General features: G+C 37.3%; 1 protein-coding gene across 7 annotated transcripts in view; it reads left to right on the forward strand.

Annotated features, from left to right (window-relative positions):
• Positions 1-18,265, forward strand: part of LOC139737552 (bromodomain adjacent to zinc finger domain protein 2B-like) — a 122,277-nt gene that overhangs the window by 34,701 nt on the left and 69,311 nt on the right. For 6 of the 7 annotated variants that reach the window (XM_071648231.1, XM_071648237.1, XM_071648236.1 and 3 more), the window contains exon 4: positions 2,894-2,941. The exons of the other annotated variant lie outside the window; for it this stretch is intronic. In XM_071648231.1, the coding sequence (XP_071504332.1) occupies positions 2,894-2,941 (48 nt within the window). The remainder of the gene's footprint in view (positions 1-2,893; positions 2,942-18,265) is intronic. 7 annotated transcript variants of the gene reach the window in all.

Below are 18,265 nucleotides of genomic sequence, written 5' to 3' on the forward strand. Positions count from 1 at the left end.
ATGTGATTTTCAAACATTAGGTGAGAGCATGTCATTTTCCTGTACCTGAAAGTGCAAAGCTTCCCGATAGTAATTGCCAAGTCAATATTGCCAGGCTGAATGTACCCTCCATAAATTATGTAAATGATTCATTGTTGCTCCTTTGGTATTGTTTGTGATCATGATATTATAAAAGATACAAACAATGAGACGAGGAATTAGGGGGGGGGGGGGGGGTAATAGCGGAGATACAAACAGAGAGCTCAAGATATAATAAAAGAAGATCAAGATCAAAGATTGAATCAGAATAATGCATTTGGGCAAATAGTTATACTTTGATCTTGCACTAGGTTTCTTTTTTTGAGAGTGTCGAGAAGATGGCTTAAACAGTATTTTTGAAGGATTTAGAAAAGTTAATTGCACCACCTGCTGAAAGCCTGTGATTGGTTCAAAGTTTTTTGCTAACTTGGCTGCTTCATGCATATTCAGCACACCCTGCCGTGTGATTGGCACTGAGCCACAGAGCTGGGGGACCAATTGCTGCAAATAGCTTGGCTGGGAACTATGGCAACGAGTCTCTTCCCAACCCTCCTCTCCTCCCCCCCCCCCCCCCTCCTCTTTCTGTCATTTAGAATTCAGCTTGGAATACATTGGTGGTGGTGTAGGAGTTAAACTGTGTCTGCGTGTGGGTGGGTTCTGAGTTCATTGAACCCACCACACTGTCATTGAGGGAGAGAGAGAACAGTAAGGGTAGCAGCAGTAGTAGTGGCTGTGCGTGGTGAATGAGAGAAGCATGAATGAAATTGACTACCGCCATTCTGCCCCCAACAAAATTTACAAGCAGTACATAGTCTCTAGTCTCAGACCCAACTGACACATTGTAGATGTGGTTTGTATAAGGCTGTGAGCTTGGTACGGTTGTGTGCTTGTTTTAAGCAGATGGCATTTAGTTAATGTAAGACATTGATTTACACCATTTTTTTTTCCAAATGCATGGTGCCATTTTTGCTAGTATAAGAATTTGGTCTTTGCAGTTAGCAGTGTTAAAGATTAATCTATTCAATACTACTTCAATAATACTTTCAATAAATCCTTTACATGTCAATAGTGCTTTAAAAAATAGAATGAAAGCACACAATTTGATATTAAAAGGCCTTAGTAGTAATGAATTTGAATCAACCATATTTTACTTTGTAGTACAATGTAAATGTCTGTATGTTTACAAGAAACCATCATCACTGGTTGAACATGAACTCTCGGAGTGCTAGAGGTGCCTCCTTATGCCCATTGCAGTGGATTTGATAGTGTATGCTCAGTAGATTGAGCTAGTAGCTCCAATAGACAAACTGTATACGTCTGCTCTCAGATATGGCTTGGATTTCTTGAATCATGGGACTGAGAAAGACCAGAGAGATCTGATGATTAATTAAGATAAAAAAAGCATTCTTGTACCATAAAAATTGCAATACTGTACTATGCCATATGCAAAACATACATGTACGTATGCTGCATTTGAATACAAATAATGAGCTGTGGCAATGAATACTCTCTTAATCAAAGTAGAATGGTGAGGCACAGAGTTTGACAGTGATTAAGGGGAAAGGACCGAAAAGGATTATTTTCAGTGTTTCTCAGAGTAACAGTACAGTGTAAATCAAACCTCAGTGGCTTGCACGTTGGGCAAAAATATTCCCAACTTTAATAGCAAGAACTGTTTAAATATGATGCTAAAAGTGCTTACAAACAAAAGAGCAAGGAAAAATGATTAGAGAGTATGCTAGTGTTATGCGTCTGTAGCTGAATACTGTATACGCTATATATTTCGCGAATTTCGCGAGTCGGGAGCTATTCGCGAAATCAACAACGCGCGAAAATATTACCTTCCAAAATGAATCCCTTGCCTTGATGATACGAACATTTCAGTACTAGAATACCATGTCACGGCTTACCGAACAGACCATACTGGCTAAGCTTGCTTACGCACGTCCACGTCTACTTACGAATACACTGTACTAGTACTGTAGAGAGCCAATCCACTATCGCAAGGGGACCACTCGTCAGAAATCTAGCGCGATGGACTTAACCACTTCAAAAATGTTGAATTCTAACTTACTAGTTTGCAGAGTTTGGCAAGTCTTTTTCATGCAGTGTATAACTAGTATCATTCTTATATGCTAGTAAGTTGAAAATTCACACTTTCTTTGCCACTTCATATTTTCTCTGGTCACCCAATCGCGAATTTAACCACTCGCGAAAATGTGTGACATCGGCAATTCGCGAAAATCTATGTACGCGAAAATTATAGCGTATACAGTATACACTGTAACTGTGTTTTATTTATCAAGCATACATGTTTGAACAGGTGTAGTAGATTCCATAAGAAAACCATGTTTGATGAAAAATTCATCTGGACTTGTGTGAATATGAGTTGGGAGGGTGGCGCCACATTGCCATGTGGTCGTCAATTATCGTCATATCATTTCATCAGATTAAATATATTGTATTAATATTGCTTTCTTTTTGCGCTAACATAACTTCCTGTTTTGGTACATAATGCAAATAGTGGTCTGTGTAATGGTATGTGTTTAAATCTATGATCATATAATTTCTGTTATCCAGTTCTTCAGCAGAACATTACATGCAAACAAACTTTTGTAAAAGATGTTCTATGTGTGCTTTATGAATCATGTGATACCACTCATACATGGGAAAACACATGCTGTTATGCCCTTAATTTTAATGCCAGCCGCTTTTCCAACTTTTAACAATTTGTTCACGATAAGAAACCCGCACTAATAATAAATGCGTCTAACATATTTGTATTCTTGTATGCCTAACCCATTGTTCAAGCGATTCATCTTTCATCCTTTTTTTCTCCCATTTTGTATCTTTTTGTGTTACTCTCTAATCGCAGGTTGGCCGTTCGAGGCCAGTGCTCAATTGTATAACCTGGCAAATTTAGGTGATTACATACAGACGTTTTTTTTTCATTCTAGATTTCACTTGGTATTATGCACTCCTTTCTGAATGTTGTAGAAGCTGATGATTTTCCCCAGTTTGTGTCCTTTTCTGTTAAAAGTTTGCTTTGTAGACTTGTTCTGGCTTGACTGGTTTCCTCTGGAAGAGTTTTTCAAACAGGTTGATCACTCTTTTGTGTAATTCTAGATCTTTTTGGTGTGTGTTTTTTTTTTAAGGTAGCCCCTAGCTACTTTTTCATTTCTGCTCTTTCTGTTTCTGGTTTGATACAAAAGTGACATACATTGTAATGTATGGAATGAAAAACAATCTTCACAAATTTTTGTTTTTTCTATGTCAGTGTCTAGTTCTCCTGTCTGCTGCTTGTTAGATGGAATTTGAAATTGCAAGGCTTCTTGCTGTCCCTCGCTTGCCTGGCTTCTGCAGTCTTGACCGTTTTGCTCTGCCTATGCTGCTAGTATTGTAGTACACCGCTTTGATTCTGCCTCCATCGCCAGCACACACTGCTCTAATTATTATTTTCATTTTCACACAGGCTCATTCACTCGAGTCTGTAAACCGTTCCTTTGGTCTGTTCCTGGTCTGTGCACTCTTATAATAAAAAACTGCCCCAAGCTATGAAGTAGAGCCTCAAACACCACCTTTAAACCTGTGGAAGACTAGTCACGAGCATACTTGGCCAGGTGTCAGTGGGAAATGCATGTTATAGCAAAATCAGCTCATTCTCAATGGGTTAAAGGGAAGTCTCCCCTAAAATGTATTTTAATTCATGGAATGCAGAAATATTCAATAGCAGAACACACACCAGTGAAGTTTGAGGAAAATTAGGCAATTCATTCAAAAGTTATGAACTTTCAGAATTTTGGTTAAATCACTGTGACATCATGGCTTGATAAGAAGGTTACTACAATTGTGATGTCTCAACTATGGAATAATTTCAAAAAATTGTGAAGGGAATTTCATATTTTTCATTTGTGTTTGTTTGCATTTCTTCTGCTTAAGTAAAAAAAAAAATAGAATTGATTGTTGTAAAGAATTGAACAAAACATACGCAAAAGAAAATGATCTCATGTCATAGTACATCATAACTGTAGTAAAACATGTATGGTTGTATAAATCATAAAAGGCAGTATATTTGATCCAATATTGAAGTAGGAAGCATTTTCTGGCAAATTGAAGGGGAACTTGACTTAAATACCCCCTTGAGAAGGTAAGGGGATGGGGGATAATATTACCCTTATGTCAGTAACAGTTTGAGGTAATGTGTACTCTTCATTAAAAAAAAAAAACACTGATTTTTGTTTTTGTTTTACATTCACTAGATGCATATTTGTGGTAAATTCACCCTTTCAAACATTTCAGATGCAGATGTGCACTAATTTTCTGTTTATATTACTCTCTGTGGGACTTTTTTTATCCTGGGCTATATGAACCAATTGATAATTACAAAGCTTTTGCATATATGGTGTCCACCAGTACAGCAATACATAATATCTTGTGATAATTTTAGCACATAACCCTTTATGCAGGCCTACACACATCTATACACAGTTGAACTGGTAGATTGTGACTACTGATGAAACACAAGGCACTACATGCAAACTGCACAGCTAATCTTTCACTTGAATTAAAGCTCTATTCAAAGGGAAACTTTAACCCTGATGTAAGAATTTTCCTCAAAATTTATGTGGTGTTTAGTAAAGTTTAAATAGAATTCTGCAAATTAAAAAGTTTGTAGTGATGCTCTAATTGTTGCTGATTATGATTGATGATTGATGACACATTCTGCAGGAGCCCTCTGATTATTTGTTCTATGATATTTAGTTTATGGTTACATTTGAGAAATAATAATTCATAACATTGATAGGACCCTGCCATTAATTATTATGTGCATCAGTGTTACAAATAGATAAAAATATATCACAAATTTGTCAATTTTCTTAGCTGTTGATCACTGTTTCCTTAATAATATAGCCCTGATTCAGGACCAGTGCACAGTACATTGTACTGTAAGTAGATAATATCAGCTGACTGCATGTATGATGTATAATTGTAGTGCTACATGTACTCTTTCAAGGTTTGAAGAGTATTATATACTGCAGGGTAATTGCAATATCATACAAATGGAATAAAACACTGAATGTAAAAGCATGCATCCTTCATCCCTTGCTATCCTATTAATTATATCTATTTATAAAATACATAGATAGAAAGAGAAGACATGCACATATTCACAGACACACACACCCACAAGCACATATTTGTGCACACACAAGTGCACAGTCAACATAAGTTTTCCATTAATGGGTGTCCTGTCATATCTTCTTGTATGCGCATATAACAAATTTTCAATTTTACATCTTATATTTGTAGTCTATAATAGTGTCATGAACTATTGGTTATTACTCGCTCCTTTTAGCTGTAGCTTTAAAAAGTATGACAGTCATACTGTATTTCAGTTTCTGTGTTGTGTTTTTTTATTTGTGTGTTTTGATATTTTTCTCAGTCTTTAGTTTGTCATGTCTAGCCCTCTGTTTTTTTCTTTTTGTTTTAAATTCTGTTGAAGGCATGTTCATATTTGCCCTGCTAGCAAGACACATTTGTTTTTTGTCTCTTGAGGAATGTACATTTCTTTCCCCAACTACCATTACTATTTGACCAACTGTAAAATGAAATTTGAATTTAAATGCCGCTCAATGTTTCAAGTTTGCCATTAAAAAAAAAAAGACAAGTAAAATCAAGCAACCAGAATGGTAGACGGGATGTAAAAATGGGACAGAAGTAAAGAAAGTTTTTATATTTAAAGTTGATTGAAAAATAAATTTGATTGAAAAATTGATAGGTTACTGCCTGGATGAAAATCAGTTGGGGATGATATTTGTCTGTTTTCTTTCTCTTTCTGTCATGCTCACCATACCATCAAAATTCCAATTTGAAAATGGTATCATGCATATCCCATGCACGAGTAGACATGCATTTTCGTCCTACTCTGTGGAGATCTTGTCTTCTTCATCGATGTTTTTTTTTTTCTGTTTTCCCCTATTGAATGTCAATGCAGACTTGATTTTGATTTCTTCTTTGCATGATTATTGTAGATGCGTTAATTTTTCTGTACATCTTTTGATAGGTTATTCGGTTTGCTGATGATGAAGGCATGTTGCGAAAGATTAATTGCTTGACTTTGCTCATTTCTTTCCTGCACATGTTTTTGTGCCACAATAGTTCAAATAGTACCAGTTGATGCATTTGAAGCATGTGGATGCATGTGTTGCGATTGTGGTGTTTGTGACATTTTGTTTGTGTTTATGGGAGACTAGAAAAAGTCAGGAAGTATGTACATCTGAGTCCTGTTGTGATATCATTTATATGCGTGTGGATGTTCTAAAGTTAATTATTTAGACAAATATTAAGTGCAAGAATTTCATAATGATTAATGTTGTCATTTATTGATGTATTTGGCCACATTGTTTGTGTGGGGCTGGAAGACTGGGGCAAAGAGGATAAATATTTGTGCTGAATATTGTAATTAGAAGCGGAAAACAAGATTATTCTTTGAAGTTTGAGTGTAGCCTTTTTCTTCAGCATTTGATTGACATCTGAGGAGTAAGAGGCAACCAAGGAAATTCAAATTGGTTTTTGATATAATGTGCGTACTTGTATAAGTTTGCTGTTCAGATTAATGCATCATGTTGATAGAATTGAATATCTAAAGACCATTAGCAGTGCATCATTGAATATCATGCATCTCTATCTGCATGCGTGTGTATAATTTCTGGTTCATGTATTCTGTAGATATCCAACAGAGAACATGTAAATTATACAAGGCCTCAGGTACAGATGTCAATTACATTAATATTATTGTGGTTTTTTTTTCTAAAAAGCTGTAAATAGAATGGTAAAGATAACAGACTCTGTAGTACTAGAATGCCATGCAGCAGAATGTCAGAAAGGAAAATTGCTTGAGAAAATTATATATTAAGGAGATCAGGGTGGTGTGAGATCATTGATATGTTTTGATGGATATAAAATGTTCATTTGTTCTAAGACAACCCATTTCAGTGTTCATAATGCAGTGGGACACCACAGAACACAGTAGGTGATGGGGGGGGGGGGGGTTGATGGATAGAAAAAAAGGTTTGCTGAGTACTTTTTTTACTTCTGAAATAAAGAATCAGTGCCTTTGTCAGCTCCCGAGCTGCATGATCCAGTTGTCCGCCTGAAATATGACCAAGTCTCTAGGATTGTGAGTGACACCGTACAGGAGGCAGATACTCCTCTTGCTCTCGCATGGAGCGGGAGGATGCAGGGTACAAGTGAGCGGAATACGTTTTTGACTCTCTAAAGAAAGGAAAGGAGAAGAAGGGGAAGCTGTACCATGACTCATGGTATTACTATTTCCAACTTGCCATCTGTCACAAATGAATATAAGTTCCATCCTCTTCCATTTGCTTGAGAACCAATTGATAGTAGATTCTTTCTTCCCCTCCCTTCTGTTTTTTTCCTGTCTCCTCTCTCCCTCTCTGCCTCATTTTTGAGACCATGAAATGCATCGTTGCTTGCGATGGCTTCGCAACATGATGCTGACTGTAAATCTCTTATTATTGGCGAGATTGTGAGGATCAGCCTTCGTTGGAAATGATTCTTGATGGGAGTCGTTTCTCTCCCACTGCCCTACAAATGTATGCAGCTAAATGTCAAGTCATAGCAGATACAACTAGCAGTCATTGTGAAATGAATTTAGAATTGGATGCAATTCCCCTTTGCAGAAGGAAAAAACAGTCACATAAGGTGCTAAGATATGAATTTGATGATGAATCCAGCCATGTTTTGGAATCAAAATACAACCTTTGCTTCTGCTCAGCATTGTATGATGACAAACACTCTATTCAGGCTATGAGCCAATCATGTGTAAGTTTGTGGAACACTCTACCAAAGTGTGAAAAAAAAAGCTTATTTCTCTAAAAAAGAATGTCAAGAAACAAACAGCAAAGTACAGATATGTACTGTATCGTAAAGGTAAATGTGTATAGATGATAGATCGAAAAGCATAGTGTACTTTTCCGAGATGGTCCCTTAGGTAATAGAGGATGATCCCTGATATCCATGTGTATGATATATACCACAGCATTTCCTGTGCCATTATCTCACAATCTGCGATTCTGCTTACTGCAGGAGTTCTTCCAAGCACTCATTTAGAAGGGATGTCTCGAAATAGCCATCACTTCAGCCCTCCATATCATCTCTGTTAGGCCTCGGCCCTATGTGATTCGATGAAAAGGAAAGTGTATTGCTGCCAGACTTTAATGCATATTGTGTGGAAAAGCTGCACCCTGAAATCAAGTGACCAACCCACGATGCACCCTAATTCAAAATTACCCATATCAATTGCAATGTATGAATTGTTACCTGCAAGTGTTCTAGACTCCTTCTCGCGCAGACAGTGTCTGCTGTATCATTTTTTTTTTTCTGTTGAGTTGCATGTGGATGAGGGAGTTGTCAGCGATGCCGTGAGTGAGAGATGGGATTGGGCAAGCGACGCCACCGAAAATGGAGTGAGCGCACTAAATAAACAAACAGAGAGGTTCTGCAGACGAAGGTCTTCCTCTCTTTTCCTCCTGATTTTCCCCCTCTTGCGTCTACTCAATATAGCTCTTGTAAGCCATCTATCCCAAATGATGCTACCCGGTTCCGAGCACCGGACTCCATGTTGATGAAATGAACCCAAAAGGAAGATGATGTTCATCACAGTCATTATCGCCATAGTCACCATTGTCATGACACCCAGAGATACCGCATCCGTAGCCATTTCAGAAAAATAAAGATTAATCAATCCCTTTTTAATTTTTTTCCATGTTTATCTTCTTTTTTTTTTGGGGGGGGGGTCAGATGGATATGCCAGTAGAGAATTTTCCTTTTGTCGTGACGCACCATATGGGAATATACGATTTGAAAGTCTTTTGTATAAGATTAATGAGCGATGGTTATTAGTGTGGATGTTGCCAAGTAAGGTTGGCCTCCTACAACCTTGTGTAACTCTTTAATGCGGTGTGCATCTCTACAAAAATTCCTGCCATTACTGACTGATGTAAGGCTTTCTTTCTGCGTGTATAATGCATGCCCATCCTACCATGGAATTCAACCATGGAATTCAACCGAGAGCTCTGCAGCATGTGACTATAAAATTGATCCTTCGAACTCTGCTTCTGACTTTCGTATTATTTTTTGTTTGACCCAAGGTGCCTTGGAATCATAGAGGAGCTGGGATGGTTGTTTTCTATGGGAGTCCTTGTGTAGATAGGATTGTTGACTCATGTTTTCTGAGATTCCAAACTCTTGTTTTGGAACTTCATGGTCATGTAATAAGCATGGTGTAATAAGACATCCCCCCCTAACAAAAAATAAAAGAGGAAGGGGAAGAAAGAAAGTAAAGGGGTTAAAAGATATTTGCTTGTTCAGTGGCTGTACTTGCTAGCCATTAGACTAATTCTCATTTTACGATGGTTCAAATGACTCCCAACTTTTTAACTATTGAAATAAACAGTAGGAGAAGTCCTGATTCATGGTAAATTAGACTCATTAAATATGTGGCATTTACGTACAGTATCTTCTGGATAGAATTGACATGAATCATTAGTAAATGATAACCCTCCTTCTGAAGCAGTGGGCAGAATGGGTTCAACCATATTTACTTCCCTTTCTGATGTTGATGAGCATAACTAACAACATAAAGTCATGTACCCCTCCCCCCATTGTTTAATGTAGGGATTCAACCTCAATTGTATATCAGCATGAACCAGTAGGCCTACTCATTTTCTTTAACTACTGCAAGTGATTTGAATAACTCAAAGCTCACCAGAAGATTTCCTCTGGCTTGTTTGATTCAGTACTGATTGGTGATGTCATGCAAACTGCACTCTACCTGTATAAATGCAGTCACTTGGGTACAAAAAACCCCAACAGTAACTACAAAAGTGTTGTGGGATGACTTCCTTGCTTTGCAAATTGTGAATGAATTACAGAGGTGACTTGATGAGTCAGAAAGACAAAATGAAATGTCAAATCTGACTCCTACAATGCCGTTATATTACATGCGAATAATAATCCAGTCAATGTGTCGTAACATCTTTTGAAATGCATCATAAAATACTCAGTTCGTGCTGGAACCAAAAGAGTAGAATGTCATTGTGACGCTAGTGACATTTGATGACGACTGAAGGTTGGCATTTATTTGGAAAATATCTGTTAGTTGCCATGGAAACGTGCACTCAGAAGCCAAGAATGGTGCCTGTGTGTGTGAATCTAAGCCAATATTCCTCGATATGTTATGGAGATAAGCGCTGATGCATTATGGAGCAAATATATCATGTTTTATTTTTGTGTGCAAATGGAAATGGTGATGGGTCAGTCATAACTGCTGTTGTAGCTGGCATAAGAGATAACATAAATCAGTTTACTACTTGCAGAAAGAGCTGTTACAGTTGACTCTGTATGTTGGCGATACCAGTTTATGATGTATTCCTATAGATTGGTTGTGAATCGAATAAGCACTTCCTGTGAATCTGAGATAATTTTTGAGCTCGTAGTGGTTATCGTGTTCTACTCTGGTTAATTAGGAAAATATTTAAAAAAAACACTTCCAAGGACTCCCTGCAGTCAAGCAAAGAGTACCATCACCAGGATGGTTTCTCTATCAAGCATTTAATTTTGCTTCCCTGACCACATTTAAGTTTGTTTGTTGTTGTTTTCATGTTACTTGCTTTTTATAGAATAACTCGTGAAGTACACTATTGAATTAGCTTTGATTAAATAGGCCTAGTGAACAACAAGTATTACTGTATAAGTGGCAGGTATTACTCCAACAACAGATCTGTTTTTGGAACGTATGCAAGAGGAAAGACATGTTCAAGTAGTCATGCTGGCCTACCGTGACAAACAGCCCAGAAATGCATACTGCACAGGAAGATAAAAATGATCTATGCAGACACTGCCTGCTTTGTCCTTTGGAGAGAGAGAGAAAAAAAAATAATGTAGACCTCACGATCAAGGGTCATTGAAGTTCCTCTTACAACGTTTAGTTGTATGTTATTGAAACAGTACATGCCTTGACTCTCTTTTGACTGTGCACAAGGTGTGGCCAATTTGAGGAATGGCTGTACAATTTGTACTTGTGGTGGCATATTTGCAGCAAAGATTGCTCTGCCCTACACTTGTTCAAAGTAGGTCCTCTTTCTGTTGGTTTGTTCAGCCTGGTAATAGAATGAATTTGATTGATTGATTGATTTAATTTATTTGGTAATTTTTTGCTGATTTCTGATTCCAAGTGATATTCTGTAACTCAGCAAAGACAAAAATGGTTATGGAAAATTGTTGATCAGTGGTTAGAGCAAGTTGCTGAGCACTGAAAGCTTTCAGAGCTTTTATTGATTTCTTTGAATATTATGTATCATTGTCTTGATCACTAGCTTAGACTATTTTTCGTAATTCAGTCTGATGATGATATTTCACATTGTGGGTTGGCATTCATATAGAAGGGAGAGAGGGAAAGAAGTGATGATTTACAAACTCTATGCCAAACACTGGTCAATGCCCAAACTGTACATCTGTCAAAAGAGGTTTAAAAAAGACAGTTGAAGCATTTTGTAAGAAGAAAAGATATTCTTACAACTTTCCTTTTCATTTTTTTTTCATAGCAAATGGAGATATTGTCATTATTTGTTGTTATTTTCTGCAGCCTTTTTTTTTTTTTCTTCTCCCATGCACCCCTCAGCAGTGTTCACGTTTGGCAAAGAGATTGATTGGAGAGCTAAGAGAGGAGCGATCAAAGTCGGGTTAATGGAGACCTCAGGTGCAATGGCTAGGAAAAATAGGAATGAGAGATATGCCCAGATAGAGATACACGGTGGAATAACAAACTGATATGGGGCCATCAAAAAGAAGTATATGTGGGACTTAGGCTTTATGATCCCTTGTCACTAAATGCTATGGCTCTTTGATGAACCTGCAGAAATGAAATATGCTTTATCGTGGCTTGATTATCAGCCCTCGGGGAAGTCAGATGTAAGATAAAGCGCGGGGTTAGGTACCATGGAACAAGATCTGTTGTCTGCGGCGGTGGGTACAGGAGAAGAATGAAAATGTGTAATTTTAGTTTCATGTATTCACATGGTAGTGAGGTAATGTTAAGGAGACAATGGGACAGTTCAGAACAGAAACTCACAAGAGATCTGCATACATGTACGTAAGGAAAGTTGTGATGGGTGCATATATCAGAATATTGTCAATCATGATTCATTCATTCACTAGTCTTCTAATGAAATGAGATGATGGAAGCAAGTTATTTTTTCTCTCCTGCCCAGCTATTGTAAGAAGAACATAACCTGCTGCTGTGCACTATACTTCTCAAGCATGTCACTCTTAACTGTCATCATTATCATTATCATCATCATCATCATCATCATCATCATCATCATCATCATCATCATGTTTGTGTATGTTTTGGGGATAAATTTTATTCTCTTTGAAGCAAGAAATTATGCCATGTGACAAGCCTGTGTCACAGCGCATCTGCTGTGTCATAGATCATCAGTGGAATATGGAATAGTATAGTGTGTCCTCTTTTTTTTTTTTTTTGGTTTTTGTTTCTGTTTTTGAAGGAAAAGATCAAAAGTTGCCCCACGAACAGAATATTCACAGTTGATTCTCCGGTCACGCAGACATGCATTTATGATGAAAACATGAAAGCCATAAGATCCCGATATATGTCCCGCCCACATCCTGCCTTGACTGTTTGTAACCCTTCTGTGTGACAAAGGTTCGTCTGTTTGAGTTTGACTTTTTTTTTTTACTTCACTAGTGCACAACATAACAAAATATGGGACATTTTAAGACTTTTTTAAGTCCAAAAGAAAGTCACTTCTAACCAGAACAGTAAAACAACAGCAACAGTGCAGTTATAAAGATTAAAATATCAAAAATTAGACAAACAGTGCCAATTTTATAAAATATTTTAATGTTGGTATGAAACCAACTGGGATATTGTCCTGTTGGTTTTGCTGCTTCAGTTTGTGAATGTCACCTTCATAAGACCACATATTTATTCAGTCGAGACCAATAATTTTTATTTCTTCCAGAAATTAGATATCTCACTGTGAACTGAGCTGAAGATACAAGGACATATAATTGATAGTACCCTGCATGTCTCAAAAGACTGGGCTGGTAACCACACCCATTCAACAGTGAAAAAAAAAAGAGACAAAAAACAACATCTGGTAATTAGATTTTTCATGGATCTCATCATATTTGAAGCCTGCATTCAAACAGGAACAATTTTGTCTTAGGTTTGCCCTGATTTTTGTGCAATATTGGCTGCTTTTGTAACAAGGCTAAACACAGTGTTCTGAAAGAACAACTATTCATGAAGCATCCAAGTTTACCAAATGTATCATTGCTTATTGTTAGATCAAATCTCTTGAGATATTTGAAAGGAGCAAATGGTTTGTGTGACAGTATTTTGCAGTTTTCTGCATAATTAGGGCAGTGAGAACTTACCAGCTTTGAGTCCTGAATTATAGTTTTCTCACTACAAATTCCACTGGTCTATTACAGAGATTTTTGTTCTTTATTGATGAGGAAACCAAAACACACACCAAAAAACAAAACAACAACTGAGCAATGAATCTTAACTATGTGGTACAAATGTATGTTAGACATACTCCAGTAGAATATATAATATCAGTACTCTCGTTTGATCCATATATCATTAAATAGTACAGTGACTGTATAGTTTGCTTGCCAAGCTTTGAATTGAAAAAGGGGTTATTCTACTCTCTAAAAAAAATCGAGTGAAAATTTTTACTCTGAAAAGAGTGAATACAAAAAAGAGTGAATTTCGAGTGAAATTGGAGTGAATTTTGAGTGAAAATGCTAATTTTCACTCATTTTGGAGTGACGTCAGGGATCACTCGAAGATTTTGGAGTGATCCCTGACGTCACTCCAAAATGAGTGAAAATGAACATTTTCACTCAAAATTAACTCCAATTTCACTCGAAATTCACTCTTTTTTGTATTCACTCTTTTAAGAGTGAATATTTTCACTCGATATTTTTTAGAGAGTAAACCGTTCGCTTTAATAGCCAAACCTATACTCACAGACAACGTATTGGGCCTTGCACATTGATGGGAATCGGAGCTATTATAAAATTTGAATGTCCCGTGTTGGCCTTCTTTTTCATTGATGTTTTGTAAATGTTGCACTAAGAGTATCTACAGTTTAATGCAGGAGATACCTTTCTATGTGCTAACAATCAATTTCATGGTCCACTTGATATGTTCTGACTTGACGTGGTTTGGGAAAAAGAGAAAAAAGAAAAAAAAAAACAATAATATCTGATAATTTTGTAATTGTATGTCCTTCAATAGGGGACATGCAGCTGAAAAACTCACACATACAATGTATGTGTATTTATGTAATCCAAACCTCTTTGTTTCTGAGGATGGCTTTGTGTAGGTACTCCTTTTTATCTGAAATAAGATAGACTGGACAGCTATTTTCTTGCATTCCAAATCCTGTAAAGGAGGCAAACTTCTTTTGTGCTGCTCAATTGCCTTCCGTATGCCTAGATAATCATCAAAGTTCATTGTTCTCTATGCCTGTTTAGAAAGAGCTTCAGTTGATTATGAAATGAGAGCAAGCACATACAATGATACTTCCTCAACAAAATCCTGAAATACATGTAGGCCTATCATACTGTGGCAACGATAGATAGGGTTAATGGCTGGCTATACTGCCCAATCGTAGCCATTTACTTGTTTTTGTCAACTTCATTACATATAGGCCTACTTTCATTGTTTCTCGTCTGTATAGAAAGTCCTCTAGATGCTACCTACTGTAAGAAAGGGGCTCTTTGTGAATATTGCATCACCATTGTGCATCGTGTATGCATGCAAAATGTGTCATTACAATGTATACCGATTATTCAAAACGCAGAAACAGTGAGTATGCGAATGAATCACCCTCGTTATAATTCATACCTTCCTTTCGTCTACCTTTGAGCTGTGCTTATCAATCAGTAGAACAGATCAACTCCACTTTCTGGTACGAACATTACTCGAGCCACTGTGTGGAAGCTGCTGTTTTTTTTTTCTTCCTTCATTTCTTTACCCCCGCTCCCCTCTTCTTGCCATGAGCATGGTCATGATTCTAGACAGTGGTGAAGTGTGAATTGTGAGTCATTACGATATTTTTTTTCTTCTTAGCATTACTCAGCAACAAAATTATTCTCTGTAATTCATACTCTTAAATTGTCCTTCTTATCTTAGGAAGGTTAAAATGTTATACAAAGCAGTTATGGATTTTTTATTGTTTTTTTTCAACGTAGGACTAAATAATGTGATATCTTCAGATACCCCTTACCCCCCCCCCCCCCCCCAAAAAAAAAAAAAAAAAAAGAGAGAAAAAAGTAGAAGACCATCCATGAAAGTCAATTGTGTGACCTTTGGGTTGAGGAACATGTAGATAGCTGTTGTACAATTCAAACCTCAGCACAAAGGGTAGAAAAACAGGGAGACAGATGGCGATATGTTTGTGCTAGGGATCAATGCATTGTTGCGTTCAAGTTTGCATGGCTCAAAATTGTAGACAGAGCTTCTTGCCCACTCTGCACACTACAGTTTGTCCCCTCCCCCCCCCAAAAAAAAAAAAAATTACAATCAAATTTCTGCATTAATTACTGTCAGTATAATTAAATTGTCAGAATGCTATTTCAGGGTGTAAAGATATAACATCTTACCTATATTTTTGCAGAAAACCCTATTCAATATTGGTAAGTCGCCACAGAGAAATGTGGATTGCTGTAAAGCATATCTGTTTCTTCCACGTTTAGCACTTGAATGCTCTTGGAACTGCATGCTAATGTGTGAACACAATGGACAGAACTATAGAGGGAAGGGATTCCTGACGTGCTATACGAAGATCCTCATTTCTCTTTGACTACTGAAGCAAATCGGACGGGGTTTTCTGTAAGATGTGGGTAATAGTTTCATACCCTGAAATTGTATTTGGATTGATGCGCTATCTTTAAAGTTATCGTTGCGGAAGGTGCCATTGTAATTTTTTTTTTTTTTTTTTTTTTTTTTTTGGGGGGGGGGGGGATATACGGTACTGTACATCTTTCGACTGTTGATACTGGGGCAAACAAAAATGTACGTACATTACACCACCAGCTCTAATTGAATCCTAACTCAAATACATTTCTTTCGAAGATAGTGGTAACATTTCTCATGGATCAATTGGGATTCATCTCGATACTCTTCCAAGATAGATGAATGAACCGGAATGGAACAATCCCCAGTCCAACTGGTTATTTGAATTTCACAATAGTTTGTATCTTGGAACGCGGTGTACTTTGCACAGAGCCAGAATTGCAACATGTGAGGCAAAGATAGCTTTTTTTCTCATTACCTCTGCTGTGTGATAAAATGGATGGTATGTAGAATTGTGGATTTGTGAGTTTAAAGAGCCCTCTTCAGTCTCAAACCTGAAACAGGAAGTCTTTTGTTCCAAAATATCATGCAGATTGTGAGTATAAACTGGAAGTTAGCACTGCAGTCAAAGTTTATGGTTTTATCATCAGAACACCCGCGTTCAGAGTGATGTGTTCCCGCTGTTTATCAATCAGACTGATACATGCCCACATGTCAGAGAATTTTTTTTGGGGTCTTTATTCTTTAATTCCAACAAAGACAGATGACTCTATACCAGCTCTTTTAACAAAATATAATTGTAATTTCTTAGCGTGTTTCTTACAAGGTCGTCAGATCACATTTACCATGAACTTTCTACCCGGTGTATAAACAAAGAAGTAAAACCAAATGTTTTCTTTCCTGTAAATGGTGTTGATGAGTAGTGGTGTAGTAAATCTTGCCACACACAGTACATGGCTATATCAGGTGCGGCGATACGTTGCATTTAACTTGCCAAAAGCATATGACCTCGAAGCCTCATTTGCATAAAGTAAACAGCTTGTGTGCGTAAAACCGCTGGGGAAGTTTTGCAGGACAATCGCAATATCTCGCCTCAGATGCCATCAAATGATAAAACCGAAACAGCAAATTGAAGGAGAAACTATTCTCTAACTGGCAATGTTAGTTATTTTTTATTTCATTGACGATAAAGCTGTGAAAATAATGTTGAAACTTAGCCTCCAAACAAGAAAATTTGGTCTTTAAAGAAGTGTTCATTTTTCACATTTTCCTTTATTGCCCCAAAATGAGACTTTGGTGTATGACTTGTGGTAGTATGTCCATACTGCATGCCAAATATCTTTTCTGTAATATTTGTCGCACGGTTATGTCGGGGAAAAAATCGAGACCACTGTCATTTGTGACCCACGCAAAATCCATAGTGTAAGCGTTACGCAGTCCGATGTATCGGTTTTCGTGCTGCATGAAACAGTTGAAGCATATTACAGGGTTCGTCTCTCACCCACTCACCACCGTGTGGACGGAAACCGAACCCTGCTGCCGTGCGCCAAACCTGACACCGCTAATTGGCTAAGCGTGCACTGACCAGTAAAGAACACATGTGCAGGAGGATGATCTAGTTGTGCCTGTCCAGTATTTTTCCTAAAATTTGGTTGTCTTTTTCCTCTGATTTTAACCTAACTACCAATTGCGCAAACACGAACTTCGCAGTTAGTGAGTCTTGGATATACAGACTAGCAATATGTTAATTAAATGCATATTCATGCTGTAGCAGAGTTGTGTCTGGAAATAATCGTAACCCTTTCCCCACGATTGACTCGAACAGAAAAATACAAATATCTCGAAAGATACATCAGCATATTCGCCCAAAATTCATATGAGGGATGACATATCCATATTAGATATATGTGAAGTTTCAAGAGATTTGGTGGTAAAATAAGGGAGATACGAGGAGGTTAACTTTCAAGATTTTTTGTCCTTCTCTCTGCGAGTGCTTCAATGACCGTTGCAAATTCAAAAGCTTACGCCCCTTTTCGCGGAGTTAATTGCACCGTATCGCCGGGCCTGATACGTAAAACCTTCTCATTCTTAGGATGTATGAGGAACTGTGCATTTTGTTAGCAAATTTTAATCACCAAAGAAAGTTCTTGCCAAGTTTTGAAACTTTGTTTGTAATAGTGCCTACATGGAAAGATGGCTACAGCAGTCCTGAACATATAATGACTGGAAATCAATGTGTAGAGTGATACTGTCTTGTTCCATGTATCCATGCATAAAAAAGAAGTAATTTGATTAAAAATTTGTATGAGAGTTACTTGCTTATGCAAC

The sequence above is a fragment of the Diadema antillarum genome, unplaced genomic scaffold (assembly GCF_040938485.1).
Source record: "Diadema antillarum isolate AM-2024a unplaced genomic scaffold, OU_Dant_1.0 seq00000696_RagTag, whole genome shotgun sequence".
Taxonomy (NCBI): domain Eukaryota; kingdom Metazoa; phylum Echinodermata; class Echinoidea; order Diadematoida; family Diadematidae; genus Diadema; species Diadema antillarum.